Raw genomic sequence first — 18,282 nt, 5'->3', positions numbered from 1 at the left:
CATCTAAGCAAGGGGTGAGTACACCACCTTGCCCCAGCTGTGGGAACAACCAGTTGTGTCGATTTAAGTACCAGCCAGGGGTGGCAAAAGATATGCTGCCGCCCCTGGTAGGCCTTGGATGCACCTATGCCCTTGGCACCTATAGTGCACTGGATAGGGGCTGACAAGGTGTCCAGTACCAAATTGGTTATGTACCTAGGGTACATGGAGTCCATTTAAAGAGAGCAGATAGCCTGGGGCCCTGATTAGCAGGAACCCAGGCCAACTAAGTCGAAAACCAGCTAAACACAAGGCAAACAATCTGGGGTAACCATAGTCAGGTATCCACCTTCCTACATAGGCCCCCCCCAAACGAAAGGAGATAAGGCTTTCCTTGACCAGGTAAGCCTATATTGCCTACGTGGCCATATAAGGAAGTACCTGCACTAGCATGGTTACCCCCTGTCTCATGGTCCACTAAGCAATCCCTCACCCTAGGGGTATCTGAGGGTCTCCACCATAGGGAATCACTACCTTGGGTGTGTTTTGGCAAAGTAAAAGGCTGGTGTTGAGATGGAGTACTGAAGTGAGGCTCCACCAAGGTAGGGCTCAGCTTCCTCCAATCATCTTCCACCATGTGTGCCTTTCTTTCCTTGACTGAGTTGCACTGTGCTCTCAGGGTCAACCTCTGGCTGCCTATTCATTTATTTATTTATTTGTGGGTTTGTATAGCGCTAGGATAAACTCCCGAAGGAGTATCTCCGCGCTCAAAGACAGCAACAAGCATAGGGCAGGACAATGACAATAATACCGCACCAGAATGCACAGATTAGCTGAGCTTTAAATATGTCATAGCTCAATTAGTTTTGCTTAAACAGGAAGGTTTTCAGTTGCTTTCTAAAGGAAAAATTATCGGAACACTGTCTCAATTGTAAGGGGAGATCGTTCCATAAGATAGGACCTGCCACTGATAAAGCCTTACCACCCAGTCTGGTCCTGCTGATCTTGGGTACCCTCAGCAGCAGCTGCTCACTTGACCTGAGTGTCCGTGTAGGAACATATGGAACGAATTTATTAGCCAAATAGGCAGGTACCAAATCATGTAAACCTTTATGTATAATGCAGCAGGTCTTAAAATTCACTCTTTGGCGAATGGATAACCAATGAAGTTTATCTAACAGAGGTTTAGATGAAGATCTGGGGGGGGGCATTGAGGACTAGCCTGGCTGCTGTGTTTTGCACCACCTGCAGTCGGTCTAGCACCTCTTCATTTGCAGACACCAGAAGACCATTACAATAATCAAGTTGGCTGATCACTAGAGCCTGAACCAGAGTTCTTCTAATGGAGTCCGGAAGGAACAGGAATATCCTACGGAGGAGGCCTATCACGTGAAAACAGGATCCCACCGTGGTGTTTCCATGTTGGTTCATAGTCAGCTCCGGCTCCAAACGTACTCCAAGGTTCTTGATTGTTTGTTTTGGTTCGGGAATTGGTCCTAGATCCAGTGGCCACCAATCAGGGGACCATTGTACCTTAGCCTCACTGAAAAGCATCACCTCAGTCTTACCAACATTACACTGAAGAAAGTTGGAAGACATCCACTGCGATACTGCTTTCATCCCCTCGGAGAAAGATTGTATAACCTCCGGAGTTAGTAGTTTAAAGGGAAAAAGCAGCTGAGTGTCATCAGCATAGGACACTGGACAGAAACCAAAGGCTCTTGTTTTATCTGCCAGGGGGGCCACATAGGTGTTAAAAAGAGTTGGGCTCAGACACGAGCCCTGTGGCACCCCCTTGGTGATCTTAACCTCATCCGACCGGAAATCACCCATGGTGACACATTGGGTGCGGTCGGAGAGAAAGCTCTTTATCCAGTCCAGTGCCTTGCCACCGAGTCCATTCACAGTCAGTCGTTCGATCAAGATCTTATGCGAGATGGTATCGAACGCTGCCGATAAATCCAGTAGCACCAGGACAACGGAAAAACCCCTGTCCTGGTACATGCGGAGGTCATCAGTTATCGACAGCAGGGCCGTTTCGGTGCTATATTTTGGTCTAAAACCTGACTGTGAAGGATCAAGGCTTCCCGATTGTTCCAGGAAGTTGGACTAATGCTTATTAGTGTGCTTTTCAATGATTTTTCCCAGAAAAGGCAGCAGGGAGATAGGCCTAAGATTGGACATGTTGGTCCACGGGAAGGAGATGTTCTTCCAAATAGGTCTGACTAGGGCCTTTTTCCATTCCCGTGGGACACATCCCGTTGTTAACGAGAGATTCACCAGGCTCTGAATCTCCGGACCAAGTACTCTCCCCATCGTTCCCATTAATCTTGCTGGTAGTAGATCAGAAGGGCTCAGCTGGAGGCTGGGTCCCTTCTGTTGGCTTACTGGAGGGACAGATCAGGTTTGGGGCCTTGGGGTCCCAGGTTTGGCTGTGCCCAATAGTGTCCATTTGGGGGAGGTCCCTATCTAGTTGTAAGGGGGATCCCTCAGGAACTCTTAACGTATTTACCTTGCTAGGGCTGCTAGCTTTGGTGCCCCTAATCTGCTGATGAGGGTGTTTTATTTGACAGGGGGCCCTTTGGGGCTCACTGACCTCCTTGACCTCTGCAGCCCTGGGCTGACTGAGGCAGGGTAGAGAGGGGCAGGTTACCTGCTCCAGACTGGGTCCCACCTTGGAAGGATCCACTGACATCAGGGGCTCTGCCAGGCTAGGCCTGACTACCTCTGGGGCAGTTCCTTCACAAGGGGTAAGATCAGTTCCCTGAGGAGGCTGATCCTTTCCTAATGTCTGGTGGGAGGGAGATTTCTCTTCCTCCTCAAGGCTCTCTGTTTGTGTGGAGTGATCCATAGTTTTAGGCTTCACAACACATGAATCAGTTTGAGTTTGGGCTGTGGCCATCACAGCCCCACCAACCTTTTCAGGAAGGGACTCAGTTTGGATATGGGCTGTTACCATAACAGCTCTGCTAACCTTTTCAGGAAGGGATTCTGCTGAAGATGGGGCTGAGTCTTGCACAGCCCTACCAACCTTTTCAGGAAGGACATTTTGGATTGGGGCTGTGGCCATCACAGCCCCACTAACCTTTCTGTTAGAAACGGGACCCTGGCCGGCCAAGACTCGCGTCGAGGTCAGTCAGGGATCACCATTTCTAAGGTCAGGGCTAGGGAGTCACACACCAAGGTAACCCCCGCTCACCCTCTAGGTAACGTGGCGCGAGCAGCAAGGCTAATCTCCGAGGCGATGTGTAAAGCGTTTGCGCGCGCACCCCAGCGACAACAACCAAAGGCCCACCACAAAGGAAACTCCACACAAGGTTATATCAAAAATAGCCTTTGTATTATAATAATAAAAACACATTAGATAACACACACACTTTACAATGTGCCAACAGGCACGGGCAAGATTTACAAGGGATTATGTACAGGACAGGGCCACCTGGACCACTGTCAGGGGTATGCACTTGTTAGAAATAATACTTGTAGGTATAACACTTTAGCACATAAACATATAATGACTGTAACACAGAAATAGAAAATGTAGCATACAACCAGTAACAACTGGTAAAGGGAAAATACCTCCTACGCCACCCTAGTCTCTGTAGGGAAATCACGCAGGGAGCTAGGACCTATGGAAGGAAAACCTATCACCTACTACGCCACCCTAGTCTCTGTAGGGAAATCACGCAGGGAGCTAGGACCTAAAATAATCACCTAGGCAAGTAACATTTAGCAAAGGCAATCAAACATCAACATTCCTCTAAGCAGGTTACTTTTAGCAAAGGGGAATAAAAGAACAAAGAATCACCTAAGCAGGTCACTTTTAGCAAAGGTAATAATAAACAAGAATTGCACATGTAACATTAAAACACATTCAGAGGTGCAGGTTAGAACTTTTGCGCAAGAATCATATAGCAAAGAAATCACAATGCGCAGGGTGCATGTAGCACAACACTCAAAATGTCCCTCAGGCCAACTGGCCTCGAAAGGGGCGGAATGCCCTGAGTCTCAGTGTCAGGGGGTCTGCGCAGGCAGCACAGAACACAAAAGCCTAAACGTAGCAACTGTCCACTAAGTGCTGGACAGTTGTGAATAGCAGGTAGGCAAACGTTGGAGCCAGGTGGGCTCAAGAACAATGGTGGGGAGACACAGCGTGGGAGCCTCGGGGCTGCAACCAACTCACTGCCTGTGTCCCCCTAGAGCCTCTGTGGCTCGCAAAGCAAATGTGCACTAGTGTAGAGCTTCAGCGCTCTCAAACAATTAAAATGGCCCCAGAGCCTCTCGGGGCTCAAAGATCAATAACATGCCCCCTCGAGCCTCGGGGCTCGTAACATAGGAGTAGGGCGGGAGCCTCTCGGGCTCTAAATAAACCAATTGCCCCCAGGAGCCTCGGGGCTCCAAGCACCAAAAATGCGGCCACGTGGGAGTCCCTCACGGGGGACTCAGGAATCAATAATGCCCCCGGAGCCTATCGAGGCTCCACACAACAGTGCGCGCGAGATCGCGCTACGGGGGAGGGGCGGACACCGGCAATGTGTCCCGCGGCCCCTCTCCCTCCTCGGCACTCACCGGCAGTCTCAGGGCGGGCGGGGCTCCTCTCGTCACTCGGGGAGCCTCGGGGACACGACCGGCTGCCTCCCTCGTCTCCCGCCTGGCCTTGTCTCCTCCACACGCCGCCTGACTTCCGCCGGGGCCGCCAATGGCAGCGCGGCCCTGGGGGTCAGGAGGCGGGACTTCCGGGTCGCTGCAGGCAGCGCGGCGGCCCGGCAAGCTTCCAGTGCGCCCGGGCTGCGGCGGTGATGTCCTGGGCAATGCCGGGTGGCACCGGCTCGAAAATAAATACAGACCACGGGGCAATGCCGGGTGGCACCGGCCTCGAGTTAAAAATAAAGCGAGGTGGCACTCGCTCAGCCTGGCAAAGCGCTCCAAAGCGCTAGAATCAAAATAAAGCGCACCCAGCGCTTAGGGGGAAAATAAAGCGCTCTTCAGCGCTAGGAGTAAAAGGAAAAGCGCTCCACAGCGCTAGTGGGCAAATAAGCGCTCCCAAGCGCTAAGAGCAAAGCAAAGGCTCCAGCAGGGTCTGGAGGCAGGCAGAGGGGCAGGGCAGGGCCAGAGCCAGCACACTGGGTCTCCAGGCAGGGAGACAAGCCAAGTGGCGGTCCTCCTGGCCCCAGCAGCAGCAACAGCCCCCTCTGGCAAGGATCCACAAGTAGAACAATTTCTGTGGGGACACAGCCCCATTTTTATACAGAGAAATCCTTTGTTAGGAGGTGCAGGGTGGGGGGAAACCAGTTGCAGCTGGCTTGGGAGTACCCTTGATGGCTCAACCACCCCTTTCATTCACTGGGGAGGCTTGGGTCATTAGACAAACCACAGGGGGGCGGAGCCAGCATTGTGTGGGGAAAACCCAGCCCATCCAGGACACAGATCTACTCCTCCCACACATCACTCATGCTGATCTCACACTCACCACCGGGCAGACCCATCCAGACTTCCTGGAGCCTGGCATGCCAGCCAGCTCCAGCCAATCACGCTCCACTATCCTCACTGCACACATACATCAATGTCCAGAAGTAGCACTTCCCTTCTAGACACATACAAGCCGCACATACCATTGCGCAGCATTCACTCTCACGAGTTCATACATACTAAACTTGAGCCTGCACTCCCCACACATCAGGAACTACCAGGGCACACACATTCCCCATGCATTCCTATGGGAGAGCAGGCCAGCCATACTACACGCACGCACTTTCACTCTGGGACACAGGGAAAAAGTGCGCCAAGACCCAAAAATCACTACACAGGGTCACAAATAAAGGCAAAAAGATTCGGGGTGAACCTGCCCTAAGGCCCAAGTCTAACACGACCCCCTTCCAGCCAAAACGCAGGGCAGACCGATCACCACCGTGATGGGCTTCCCTGCTTGGGGCGATAAAACAAGGACGCGGGCCCACAACTGCAGGGACACCCTCCTGTTTTACGCCACGGTGAACCCCTAGGGTTCCTTCTAAAACTACTGTAGGGACTAACTGGGGTACCCCACTGATACTCTCCAGCTGCCCTCGGCGAGGACCAGGCCCTAGGCCATCCAGGTACCACTGGATCCTGTATACTCACAAAGTGGGGGGTAGTAACCCCTGGCACATAATAGCCATGCTCCACTCTTCCTGTCTGTAAGACAGGGCTAGACTGCCACTGGTTCTCCAGCCTAGGGTCTACAACCTCAGGTGGACCAGGAGTCTCAGGGAAGGCTCTCCTCCCCTTACCTCTTCTCCTAGGGTTCCTCCTCCTCCTGCGAGGGGTTCCGTCTAAACAACATTCTCCCAACCTAGGGTTTAACCCCTCAGGTGGTACCGGGGTCAGAGGTGGGCTCTCCCACCCTCTGCACCCCCTTCCAGAGTCCTGCTCCCTCCCAACCGGGGCGGTACTTCTGGAGAAAGAACTGGTCAGGACACTGATTACAGTAGTCCCACCCTTCAGGTCAGGCTGATCCTGAACCTGGCCTTCCAACCTCCGGTCCACAACCTTTGGTGGAACCAATGCCTGGCACTCCAGGACTTCTGGGGACTCACATCCTATCCCCAAATCACTCCTTTCACTGGACTTCTGTACTCTCCCTCCTGGAGCGGTACTGCCAGACTCTAGAACCATGGAAGCTCCGCTTACAGATGCTCCAGGTTCTCTACACACTAGGAGATCTCCCTCAAGTGAACTAACAGGCAAGTCTAGGTTCCTTTCCTGGTGTTCCCTAAAGAAACCATCCAGGCTCTGTGACAGGGCTTCGGGCATCTGGGGACTCTCGGTCACACACTCACTACCGCTCCACTGAGACAGGCAGTCAGCCCCTACACCCTTCTCACTAACCAAGGACCTAGCTGGGCTACTCTCACCCTCCTCCACCACACTGGGCTGGAAGACACCTGACCCACTATTGTTGGAATCACTCACTAGTGACTCAAAAGAACCTCTCGCACTTTCCCAACGGTCTGCTTCCTCTGCCAGTTCATATGGCTCAGACAATCCACACCCTAACAGGTGCTGGCGCAACCCTAGATAAACAACACTGAGCAACTGCTCTCTGAGAAACATATCGAACAATATGTCCCAATCACATTTCGTGGGCACCCGTACCCAATCACACAGGGCTCCACAACAGTCATCCACAAAATCTTCCCAAGACTGGTGAGACGGTTTCCTAAGGTTCCTAAACCTCAACCTATTCTCCTCCTCTGGGGAAACAGGAACCATACTCGGGGAACTGGGAGTGGGACTGTCCACACTTATTTTTAAAAAGCTGCCACCACTGGACTCCACCCTCCATGGGGAATCCAGACAATTACAATTACACTCAGGGGATAACCTACTCTCCCTGAACAAGGCCCTCTCTTCCTTCCTATCCAACCACTCCTCTGGGGACAGGGCAAGGGATGGGGCGCTGACACTGGACCCAGCAAGGGACTCCCTATCTATGGGGTCCTCACTATCTGCTGACATCCATCCACTGTCATCCTCATACAACTCACATTCTTCATCAGAATCTTCAGGGCTCCCAACAGACTCACCATCCTCATGACGTGCGGCCCGGGCCCTCTCTCTCTCACTGTACTCAAGATCCCACTGACCCTTTTGCCATTGGATCAGGCTGTCCCTAAGCTGGGACTGAGTATCCGACACACTCACCTCCATGCCTCCCTCTTCACAGAATCTGACCAGCTCTGACCTACTGTACCTAAAAAGACAACAGAGATCAAAAACAGGCTCCATTTTGGCGGACGTTCTCAAGAAGAGTTTGACACAGGGAACCTGGGGGTCTGAGCTTACACAGGAGTACACAATTAACACAATTCAGCAAGATTCCTATCTCAGAACTTGCACTCCACTATCCAGTGTAACACACCACTCATTCACACACACCCTCCCCTCGGACCGGTAAGGCAGTTTCTACCACCCCTGATTATCTCAACCTGACCACTAGCGACACAGGTACCAAACTCTGGGAGCAGGGCGGGGAAACAAGGTACTGGACAAAATACAAATGACACCTTTCAGGAGAAGCCAAACTGAACTTCCCTAAAAAACAATAATCCCAAAAATGTGGTTATCTAAAATTGCAGAGTTTTGAAGTGTGGCCTGTCGCCACTGTGGTACAACGCAAACGCAAGTCCAATCCGCACCGCTAGCCACCAATGTTAGAAACGGGACCCTGGCCGGCCAAGACTCGCGTCGAGGTCAGTCAGGGATCACCATTTCTAAGGTCAGGGCTAGGGAGTCACACACCAAGGTAACCCCCGCTCACCCTCTAGGTAACGTGGCGCGAGCAGCAAGGCTAATCTCCGAGGCGATGTGTAAAGCGTTTGCGCGCGCACCCCAGCGACAACAACCAAAGGCCCACCACAAAGGAAACTCCACACAAGGTTATATCAAAAATAGCCTTTGTATTATAATAATAAAAACACATTAGATAACACACACACTTTACAATGTGCCAACAGGCACGGGCAAGATTTACAAGGGATTATGTACAGGACAGGGCCACCTGGACCACTGTCAGGGGTATGCACTTGTTAGAAATAATACTTGTAGGTATAACACTTTAGCACATAAACATATAATGACTGTAACACAGAAATAGAAAATGTAGCATACAACCAGTAACAACTGGTAAAGGGAAAATACCTCCTACGCCACCCTAGTCTCTGTAGGGAAATCACGCAGGGAGCTAGGACCTATGGAAGGAAAACCTATCACCTACTACGCCACCCTAGTCTCTGTAGGGAAATCACGCAGGGAGCTAGGACCTAAAATAATCACCTAGGCAAGTAACATTTAGCAAAGGCAATCAAACATCAACATTCCTCTAAGCAGGTTACTTTTAGCAAAGGGGAATAAAAGAACAAAGAATCACCTAAGCAGGTCACTTTTAGCAAAGGTAATAATAAACAAGAATTGCACATGTAACATTAAAACACATTCAGAGGTGCAGGTTAGAACTTTTGCGCAAGAATCATATAGCAAAGAAATCACAATGCGCAGGGTGCATGTAGCACAACACTCAAAATGTCCCTCAGGCCAACTGGCCTCGAAAGGGGCGGAATGCCCTGAGTCTCAGTGTCAGGGGGTCTGCGCAGGCAGCACAGAACACAAAAGCCTAAACGTAGCAACTGTCCACTAAGTGCTGGACAGTTGTGAATAGCAGGTAGGCAAACGTTGGAGCCAGGTGGGCTCAAGAACAATGGTGGGGAGACACAGCGTGGGAGCCTCGGGGCTGCAACCAACTCACTGCCTGTGTCCCCCTAGAGCCTCTGTGGCTCGCAAAGCAAATGTGCACTAGTGTAGAGCTTCAGCGCTCTCAAACAATTAAAATGGCCCCAGAGCCTCTCGGGGCTCAAAGATCAATAACATGCCCCCTCAAGCCTCGGGGCTCGTAACATAGGAGTAGGGCGGGAGCCTCTCGGGCTCTAAATAAACCAATTGCCCCCAGGAGCCTCGGGGCTCCAAGCACCAAAAATGCGGCCACGTGGGAGTCCCTCACGGGGGACTCAGGAATCAATAATGCCCCCGGAGCCTATCGAGGCTCCACACAACAGTGCGCGCGAGATCGCGCTACGGGGGAGGGGCGGACACCGGCAATGTGTCCCGCGGCCCCTCTCCCTCCTCGGCACTCACCGGCAGTCTCAGGGCGGGCGGGGCTCCTCTCGTCACTCGGGGAGCCTCGGGGACACGACCGGCTGCCTCCCTCGTCTCCCGCCTGGCCTTGTCTCCTCCACACGCCGCCTGACTTCCGCCGGGGCCGCCAATGGCAGCGCGGCCCTGGGGGTCAGGAGGCGGGACTTCCGGGTCGCTGCAGGCAGCGCGGCGGCCCGGCAAGCTTCCAGTGCGCCCGGGCTGCGGCGGTGATGTCCTGGGCAATGCCGGGTGGCACCGGCTCGAAAATAAATACAGACCACGGGGCAATGCCGGGTGGCACCGGCCTCGAGTTAAAAATAAAGCGAGGTGGCACTCGCTCAGCCTGGCAAAGCGCTCCAAAGCGCTAGAATCAAAATAAAGCGCACCCAGCGCTTAGGGGGAAAATAAAGCGCTCTTCAGCGCTAGGAGTAAAAGGAAAAGCGCTCCACAGCGCTAGTGGGCAAATAAGCGCTCCCAAGCGCTAAGAGCAAAGCAAAGGCTCCAGCAGGGTCTGGAGGCAGGCAGAGGGGCAGGGCAGGGCCAGAGCCAGCACACTGGGTCTCCAGGCAGGGAGACAAGCCAAGTGGCGGTCCTCCTGGCCCCAGCAGCAGCAACAGCCCCCTCTGGCAAGGATCCACAAGTAGAACAATTTCTGTGGGGACACAGCCCCATTTTTATACAGAGAAATCCTTTGTTAGGAGGTGCAGGGTGGGGGGAAACCAGTTGCAGCTGGCTTGGGAGTACCCTTGATGGCCCAACCACCCCTTTCATTCACTGGGGAGGCTTGGGTCATTAGACAAACCACAGGGGGGCGGAGCCAGCATTGTGTGGGGAAAACCCAGCCCATCCAGGACACAGATCTACTCCTCCCACACATCACTCATGCTGATCTCACACTCACCACCGGGCAGACCCATCCAGACTTCCTGGAGCCTGGCATGCCAGCCAGCTCCAGCCAATCACGCTCCACTATCCTCACTGCACACATACATCAATGTCCAGAAGTAGCACTTCCCTTCTAGACACATACAAGCCGCACATACCATTGCGCAGCATTCACTCTCACGAGTTCATACATACTAAACTTGAGCCTGCACTCCCCACACATCAGGAACTACCAGGGCACACACATTCCCCATGCATTCCTATGGGAGAGCAGGCCAGCCATACTACACGCACGCACTTTCACTCTGGGACACAGGGAAAAAGTGCGCCAAGACCCAAAAATCACTACACTGGGTCACAAATAAAGGCAAAAAGATTCGGGGTGAACCTGCCCTAAGGCCCAAGTCTAACACTTTCCATGGAGATTTACCATTTTAGAATGGGTTTCTTGTTCAACCTGAGCCCAGGCTGAGATTTCCAAATCATTCCCAAGTAGACAATCTACAGGCAAGTTTGCTTACACTGCCACTCTCTTTGGGCCAGTGACACCTCCCCAGCTGACATTTACTACTGCCATGGGATGATTTTTCTGAACTCCATCAATGTTAGTCACCTGATATGTGGCACCAGGTAAAAGTTTCCTTGAGGGGACTAGATTCTCAGTCACCATAGTGATGCTAGCCCCTGTATCTCTGTAGGCCTCAACTTTTTGACCATTGATGATGGGCTCCTGTCTATACTTGCTAAAAGTGTTTGGGCAATCAATGAAGTTGGCAAACCCCATGCCATTTTCATAGACAAGAGTATCTGTATTAGGGGACCTGGTTAGGCCAGAATCCACCTGAGCTCCGAAAGTAAACCCACCAAAATTCTTGGGGGTGCCCCCACCACCTGGGGGATTACTGCTGACAGTAACAGGAGGTGTTGGAGCTTTACTTGGAGGTATGTTTTCCTTATTGTTATTCCTGGGACAACTGCTATCAGTTTTCCAGTGGCCAGGCTGTTTACAGACATGGCAATAAGGTTTCTTCTGGTCAGAGGAAGTGTTTTGGGACCCACCCCCACCCTTGGAGTTTTGGGGCCCTGTGGTAGGCTTTTCTTTAGATTTATCCCCACCCTTCTCTTGAGCCTTGGAAGTATCCTTCTTTTGGTCATTACCCTGGTTCTTAGGCCTAATCCTGGTTCTGACCCATTTGTCTGCCCTCTTACCCAATTCTTGTGTAGAGGTCAGATCTGAGTCCACCAGGTGCTGGTGTAAAAGCTGGTTCTGACAATTACTTAGGATCTGCTCCCTCATAATCAAATTATACAATCCTGTATAGTCATGTACTTTGCTGCCATGTAGCCAACCTTCCAGAGCCTTAGTAGCACAATCTACAAAATCAGTCCAGTCCTGAGTCTGTGCTTTTTTGGGTATCCCTGAACAACAACCTGTATTGCTCAGTGGTTAAGCCAAACCCATCAATGAGAGCACTCTTCAGGACTGTATAGTTTTTAGCATCCTCAGCTCTAACAGTGAGGAGCTTATCTCTCCCTTTCTCAGAAAAGGAGAGCCACAAGATTTCTGCCCACTGATCTTGGGGGACCTGCTGTACCATGCAGGCCCTCTCCAGAGCAGTTATCCATTTGTGGATATCATCCCCATGTCTGTAGGGGGGCACAATCTTACTCAGGTTTCTATGGTCATAGGACCTGTCTTTATCCTTTGGGATATTGCTGCCACCAGTGGGGATATCCCCACTTAACTTCTGCTCTCTTGCAAAAGCTAGTCTAGCTTGGGCCAGGGCTAATTCCTCTCTTTCTATTTGGAGTTTAACTGCTCTCATCCTGGCCTTATGCTCTCTTCTTTGAGGGGAAGTCATTCCTCTCTGTGATTCCCTTGAGGCACTAGAAATGTGAGAATCCCTGGAAGGGGTTCTCTCTCTCCTATTGCCTGGGAGAATCCTGCTATTGGGTCTGGGGAAGTGTCCTTCTCCATTCACATGTAGGGCCAAGTTGGCTTGGCTAAGCCTTACCACTGGCACCTGGATATCCCTTAGACCATGATCTGACTCATCACCTTCTGATTCAGGGTCTGCCTCCTCATTGTCTACTTCTGGGGAGGTATTCTCATTATCTGGGGGATTCCCTCCTTCTCCTGACACTGAGGGAACTATTCTGTTTCTCTCAAGATCATCCTTTTCTAGGATGGCTATCATGATAGGAATGGTAGGGTTGTGACCCTTTCTCAGCTTCCTTGCAGTGCACAAGGCACTCAAGTCTCTATGGCTGAATTTGTCATAGTTGGAGGTTGCCTGTGGAGGGTCAACCGTCACAGGTAGAGAGCCTGTAGCTTCACCTGTGCCAGACATGACTCTAGTGTGGTGTAAGTGATGCACCTACCTACACTAAGTGTTTTCCTAATGTACCTTGCTAGTGAGCTGTAGTCAGGGTGTGCTAAGCCCTTCTACCTACAACTACTAAGTTCAGTAGAACTTAAATATGCTAAGATTTTATTTATATGTACCTATGGTACTTAATGTGATCTTTCAATTTGATATAAGATTGCAAAGGTAAAACAACAGCAAAGCTCGAATCCGTACCGCTGCTCACCAATGTGAGAAGTTGGCTTGATGTATGATGTCTCCAGTTTTGGGGGCACCTTATATCAGTCCAAACAATCCCTTATGGTGGTGGTTGTAAGTCAACCTTATAGACAAGCTATCCTAGGGGTAGCATGGACTAAGCAGCCTTAAAGGCTTAACTTCAGAGGGCGAGTGAAGCGAGCTGTTTTACCATATGCAATCCTGTAATACCAAATGAAAGGACTCCACACAAGTTATATATTATCAAAATATATGTATTTATTCTTAGAATAATCCCCACTACTCTTTATGAGCAATGAAGCATAAGCGTTTAAATAAAAGCACAGTATAACATAGACAAGTTGCACGTTTTGGATGAGGCCGGTGGCTACTCAAACCATATATCAAAAAAGTGGTATAACAATCACTAATCAATCAGGGGTAAGGCCTGGGGCCTTGGGAATCGCTTGGACTACACTGGACTAACAGCAGTTAGGACGGGAGTAGCCCGCGGGATTCGGGTGCAGTGCAGAAAGCACAGGCATGCACCAATGCAAGGTCAATGGTGCGTAAAAGTTATCGAGTTACAGTTTTAAGAGTCTTCCGACTGGACTAGAAGGACAAAACTTTAGACTTAGACCCTAGAGGTGAAAAACACTACAGGAGCACCGGCGTTCAAGAGTTACCTCACCCACAGGAAGCGGGTGCACAGGTGCAAAGGTGTGTCGGGTTTCGTCACGGAGATCTAGGGTGCCTGGAGATGAAGATGCTGCAGGCGTCCAGAAGAGAAGTGTCCGGTGCGATCCAAGGGTGGATCGAAGTTGTAGAGTACCTGAAAGCAGAGGGGACAGAGTCTGGGTCACTAGCCAGTGACCGTGAAGGAACCAGGCAATGTCGGGCGCAATCAGGTCGATGTCGTGTAGCTTCTCTCCGCTGCCATGTGGTCTCTGGGCCACCGAGGATGTCCTGGAGTGAATCACAAGCTGTCCCACGAAGGCTCTCGCTGTCGGCGGTGTCGGCTTCAAGATCGGAGCCAACAGGCCTTGGCAAATGCAACCCACGCAGGATTCGAAGATGGCTTAACACTCGGACCAGCAAGGTCTGAGCGGGTGCTCCTTTTCAGGGGAGCGAGTGCCAGTCTGGAGCAACCAGACTAGCTGTGTAAATTCAAGGTTTCGTCGGTACTGGGGCCACTAGCCAACAGGCAAGCGACCAGACCAACGCGTCGAGCAGGAAAATGCAAAAGGGCCCCACGCAGCACTCGTCGAGTGTGGAGGGGTGAGCTTCGTTGTGTACAAGCTGCTCGGGGCTGGAGCTTCTCAGACTCCAATGCACAGCTTCGAGGGGGCCTCGGATGCTGCACGGTCAGCGCTTCGTGGTTTCTCCAAGATGGCCGCTCCCACGCTTCAGGTCGCCTCCACGGGTCTCAGCTCTGCAGGGACTGTGGATCGGGCTGGTAGAAGGCAGGGACGCTGGGTCTTGTCGATCTCTGTCGCTCGAGTTCCGCCGGGAACTGCAACAAAGCAAACGTCGAGGTGCTGGATGGTGCCTGTTTGCACAGGGTGGTCACTCCTTGACCGCAAGGGAGATTCTTCAGTCTTCCACGAGGAGTGGGATGTCGAAGGGTCCAGAGTTTCGTTTCATAAGTTTCAGTCAGGATAATCTGATGTGCATCTGCACAGCTCCTACTTTTAAGTCAAATCAAGGGGCTGGATTACCTGCTAGGTCCCTCCCATGGGTGGGACCAGGGAAGGGGGGGGTTACACCCCTTTCCCTTTGTCCAGCTTTGCACCAAGACTGGGGCAGGAGTGCCCCAGAACCGGTTTGACTGGAATCTGCCCAGGGACACCTTGTGCGCCCCAGGCAGTGTCTAGTTTCTTTCAACCCTCCCTGCTACAATCCACTATCTCCTGTCTGGGGTAGTGTGACACCTCCCTGTGACAGGAAACCCTTTGTCTAGGCGTCCTCTGCCAAGTTTCGGTCAGCAGCAGGAGGCCAGACATGTGTCTGTGGCAGCAGCATCCATTTTGTGATGCTGGGGCTCTGGTTAGGATTAACAGCGTTTTCAGTAAGTAACATGCCTTCACCCTCTAGAAGGGTGGGATGCTATCCCCATTACCAGGACTGGCAAGGGGATAGTATTCCAATGTGTATGACACCAAACACAACATGTTTTGATAAAGCCAAACCAGAGTTGCAATAACCGTAAGGATTATAATGCACTTAAGAGTATATGGTATGGCAGTATCACTGGAAGAGCATTAAGGAATTAGTCCCAACACTGCAGTCAGGCTCAGCTCATGCTAGAGCACCATCTCACATAAAACCAAGCACTCTGCCTCCAGGACTGTAAAGGCCTGCCATAGGAGAGACTGATAGGTATAGATGTGTCCAGATATAGGTTTAGACATAGGTATACTACATCTAAGCAAGGGGTGAGTACATCACCTTGCCCCAGCTGTGGGAACAGCCAGTTGTGTCGATTTAAGTACCAGCCAGGGGTGGCAAAAGATATGCTGCTGCCCCTGGTAGGCCTTGGATGCACCTATGCCCTTGGCACCTATAGTGCACTGGATAGGGGCTGACAAGGTGTCCAGTACCAAATTGGTTATGTACCTACGGTACATGGAGTCCATTTAAAGAGAGAGCAGATAGCCTGGGGCCCTGATTAGCAGGAACCCAGGCCAACTAAGTCGAAAACCAGCTAAACACAAGGCAAAAAATCTGGGGTAACCATAGTCAGGTATCCACCTTCCTACAGTACTTTATCTGCTTTGCTACCAAAGTAAATATTTCAGTCTCTAATCTACCGGTAAACTAGTGATATCTTTCCACTGGAAATTGTCTGCTCTCTATGGAGGTCATATTTGCAAATAGTGCTTCATGCTAGGTTAAGAATTAGGTTGTTGTGCACATCGTCCATTGAAATCCATTACTAGGAACAACAAATCTGTTGCCAATTACTCACAGCTGTGATCTCACAACAGGGAGAGGGAAAGCCAAGTTTGTTCTGCTATGTTATTGCTGTCCTGGGATGTGGTCAAATGTCCAACTCCTGTGCCCCCTCTTCGACCCTTGGTCTCGACAACAGAGCACAGGAAAGCAGTGGAATGTCACATGTCGGTCCACTGCCACCTCGAGGCCTACAAAGACCACTGTGCTCAGGCATGTGGCCTCAAATGTATCCATTTCTGAGATCAGCACATAGCCACATTTTACAGTGCAGAATACAAGTCAGTGTGTTTATAGCTCTTCGTCTTTTATTAGGAACATGCATGGACTAGATTGGCTCAGCCAGTCACAATGCCCAGTATACTTGCTCCAAGTCCTGCTGTTTATCTGCATTCTAGGTTCAGTAGGACACAATATAGAGACAGTGGAGGACTGTTTATTGTTCTGTCAGAATAGGTGAATGACTGGTAATAGCCTTAGTGCCCACATGCTGCCCTGCATTCACAGCTATTTGTTTTGGCCATCCACCATAATTGTGGGATCGTCAGTTGCTGGCGGTTAACTCCGTATGCAGAGGTTGTTAGCCAAGGTTAACCCTCTGAACACAGGGAGATTGCATGTGATGACACATTTAAGCACTGGAGAGAAGCCTTTACCAAAGTACTTTTAAATTTGCCCTGTACACTGATCATTCTAAGGAATAGTCAACATTCTCCTGTAAACATGTTCTTATTCTACAACACAAACATTCTCTAACAACTTGGGTTAATCATTTTTCCTGGGTGTCTGGAAATAAAGCAGCAAAGCAACAACTGCTTTGAGTGTTCGCTGATGAATTTCTCATGAACGTATGTCTCTTTGTCACAGCAGGGCGTGCTCGTCTTCTGATACTGAACTGCAGATGTCATGGTGTTTGCGGGGTAGTAATAGAGTGAGCATGCCCAGTGCACTCAGTGACCTCGCCTAGGGAATAATGAGCATGAATGGCTTGAGCAGTGATAATCTAGCATAGACACAAACTAGAACCACTTGTTCCTATTGTAAGCCATGGTTCCTGATCTGAATGAGTGTTCATTCGTTGTCCTCACAGGGCAAGTTTCCAGAGGCAGAAGCAGAGTTCATCAAGGCAGAGAAACCCAAAGAGGCTGTTCTAATGTAAGTAATCAATATAGTACAATTTAAAATAATATGAATGGCTGATTATACACCATTTGTGTACTGTGCCCTGTATGTTGTTTTTTTAATAATACTGGTTTTACTCCTATATTTATATTCTCTATTTTTTCTATTGTGTCACCAGAAACTGCTTCTTTATAAACTGTTGTATCCAAAACAAGAACAGCCAGTACCATGCATGTGTAATCTATGTCTAAAGTAGTTCATTCTATATGAAATGTTCTAAACTGCTCAGTATATCCAGAGGCTCCCACCTTGATAAAGAGAAGATTAAAAGAAACACTCCTCTTTAGAATGTCTTTTTTACACTTTGTGTACATTTTTGTTTTCTTCTCAATTGCTTTCCAATTCTGTATGCCTCCCTTTCTCTTTCACTCTTGAGTTCAATTATGTCTCTTTGTTTTCCCCACTACCCCTTCACAGAAAAGTCCCTGCATTTATACATTTGGAGTGCAGCCTATGATTTTTCAGAATCTGGTGGCTCTGATATGCTTCTTGTTGCCACTGAAAATATGTTGTGTTTTCGTGGGAGTGGTAAATTGCTGCCCAGATGGATAGTGGGAGTGCTTCTGGCTATTGAGCATTTAAGTCCTACAATTTTTCCTTTTATCTTTTTATGTGGTCAGAAAAAGGATTGTTTCTTTTTTGGAGGTTTTTACAGGTATCCCCTACAGGCTTATGTCTGTGACTAGATACACCTCCCACTTCCTTATCACTCTCTGGTTACATCTCTCTCTGTTCCACGTGCTACTCTGCCCCGCTGTAGACACTCCTCCGCCTCCGGTTCCTCTTTCCTTCTCATTTGCAAAGGTCCTTTTCTTTCTTAGACATTGTTGATTCCTCTTTTCACAGCACATAATACTTTAGGGGGTCATATTTGTGTCTCCAACATTGGATCATTCATGGATTCACATGCTTCATGCTTCAAATTTTCTCTTTGTTTAAGTTTGTGGTAAAACAATATCTCTATATATATCTATATATATATCTATATCTATATATATATAGATACCTCCACGTAGAGGACCTTAATGAAAAGTATATTAGCTGCCTCTAA

The 18,282-nt window shown here is 50.0% G+C and overlaps 1 protein-coding gene across 1 annotated transcript in view; it reads left to right on the top strand.

Moving 5' to 3' along the window:
- IFT172 (intraflagellar transport 172) overlaps positions 1–18,282 on the top strand; it is a 1,142,656-nt gene that overhangs the window by 646,422 nt on the left and 477,952 nt on the right. The window contains exon 32 of the mRNA XM_078650113.1: positions 17,140–17,204. Coding sequence (XP_078506239.1) covers positions 17,140–17,204 — 65 coding nt within the window. The remainder of the gene's footprint in view (positions 1–17,139; positions 17,205–18,282) is intronic.

This window comes from Lissotriton helveticus, chromosome 6, assembly GCF_964261635.1.
Source record: "Lissotriton helveticus chromosome 6, aLisHel1.1, whole genome shotgun sequence".
In the NCBI taxonomy this organism is placed as follows: Eukaryota; Metazoa; Chordata; class Amphibia; order Caudata; family Salamandridae; genus Lissotriton; species Lissotriton helveticus.
Note: the sequence above shows the minus strand (reverse complement) of the source record. Positions and strands in the feature narration are given on the sequence as shown.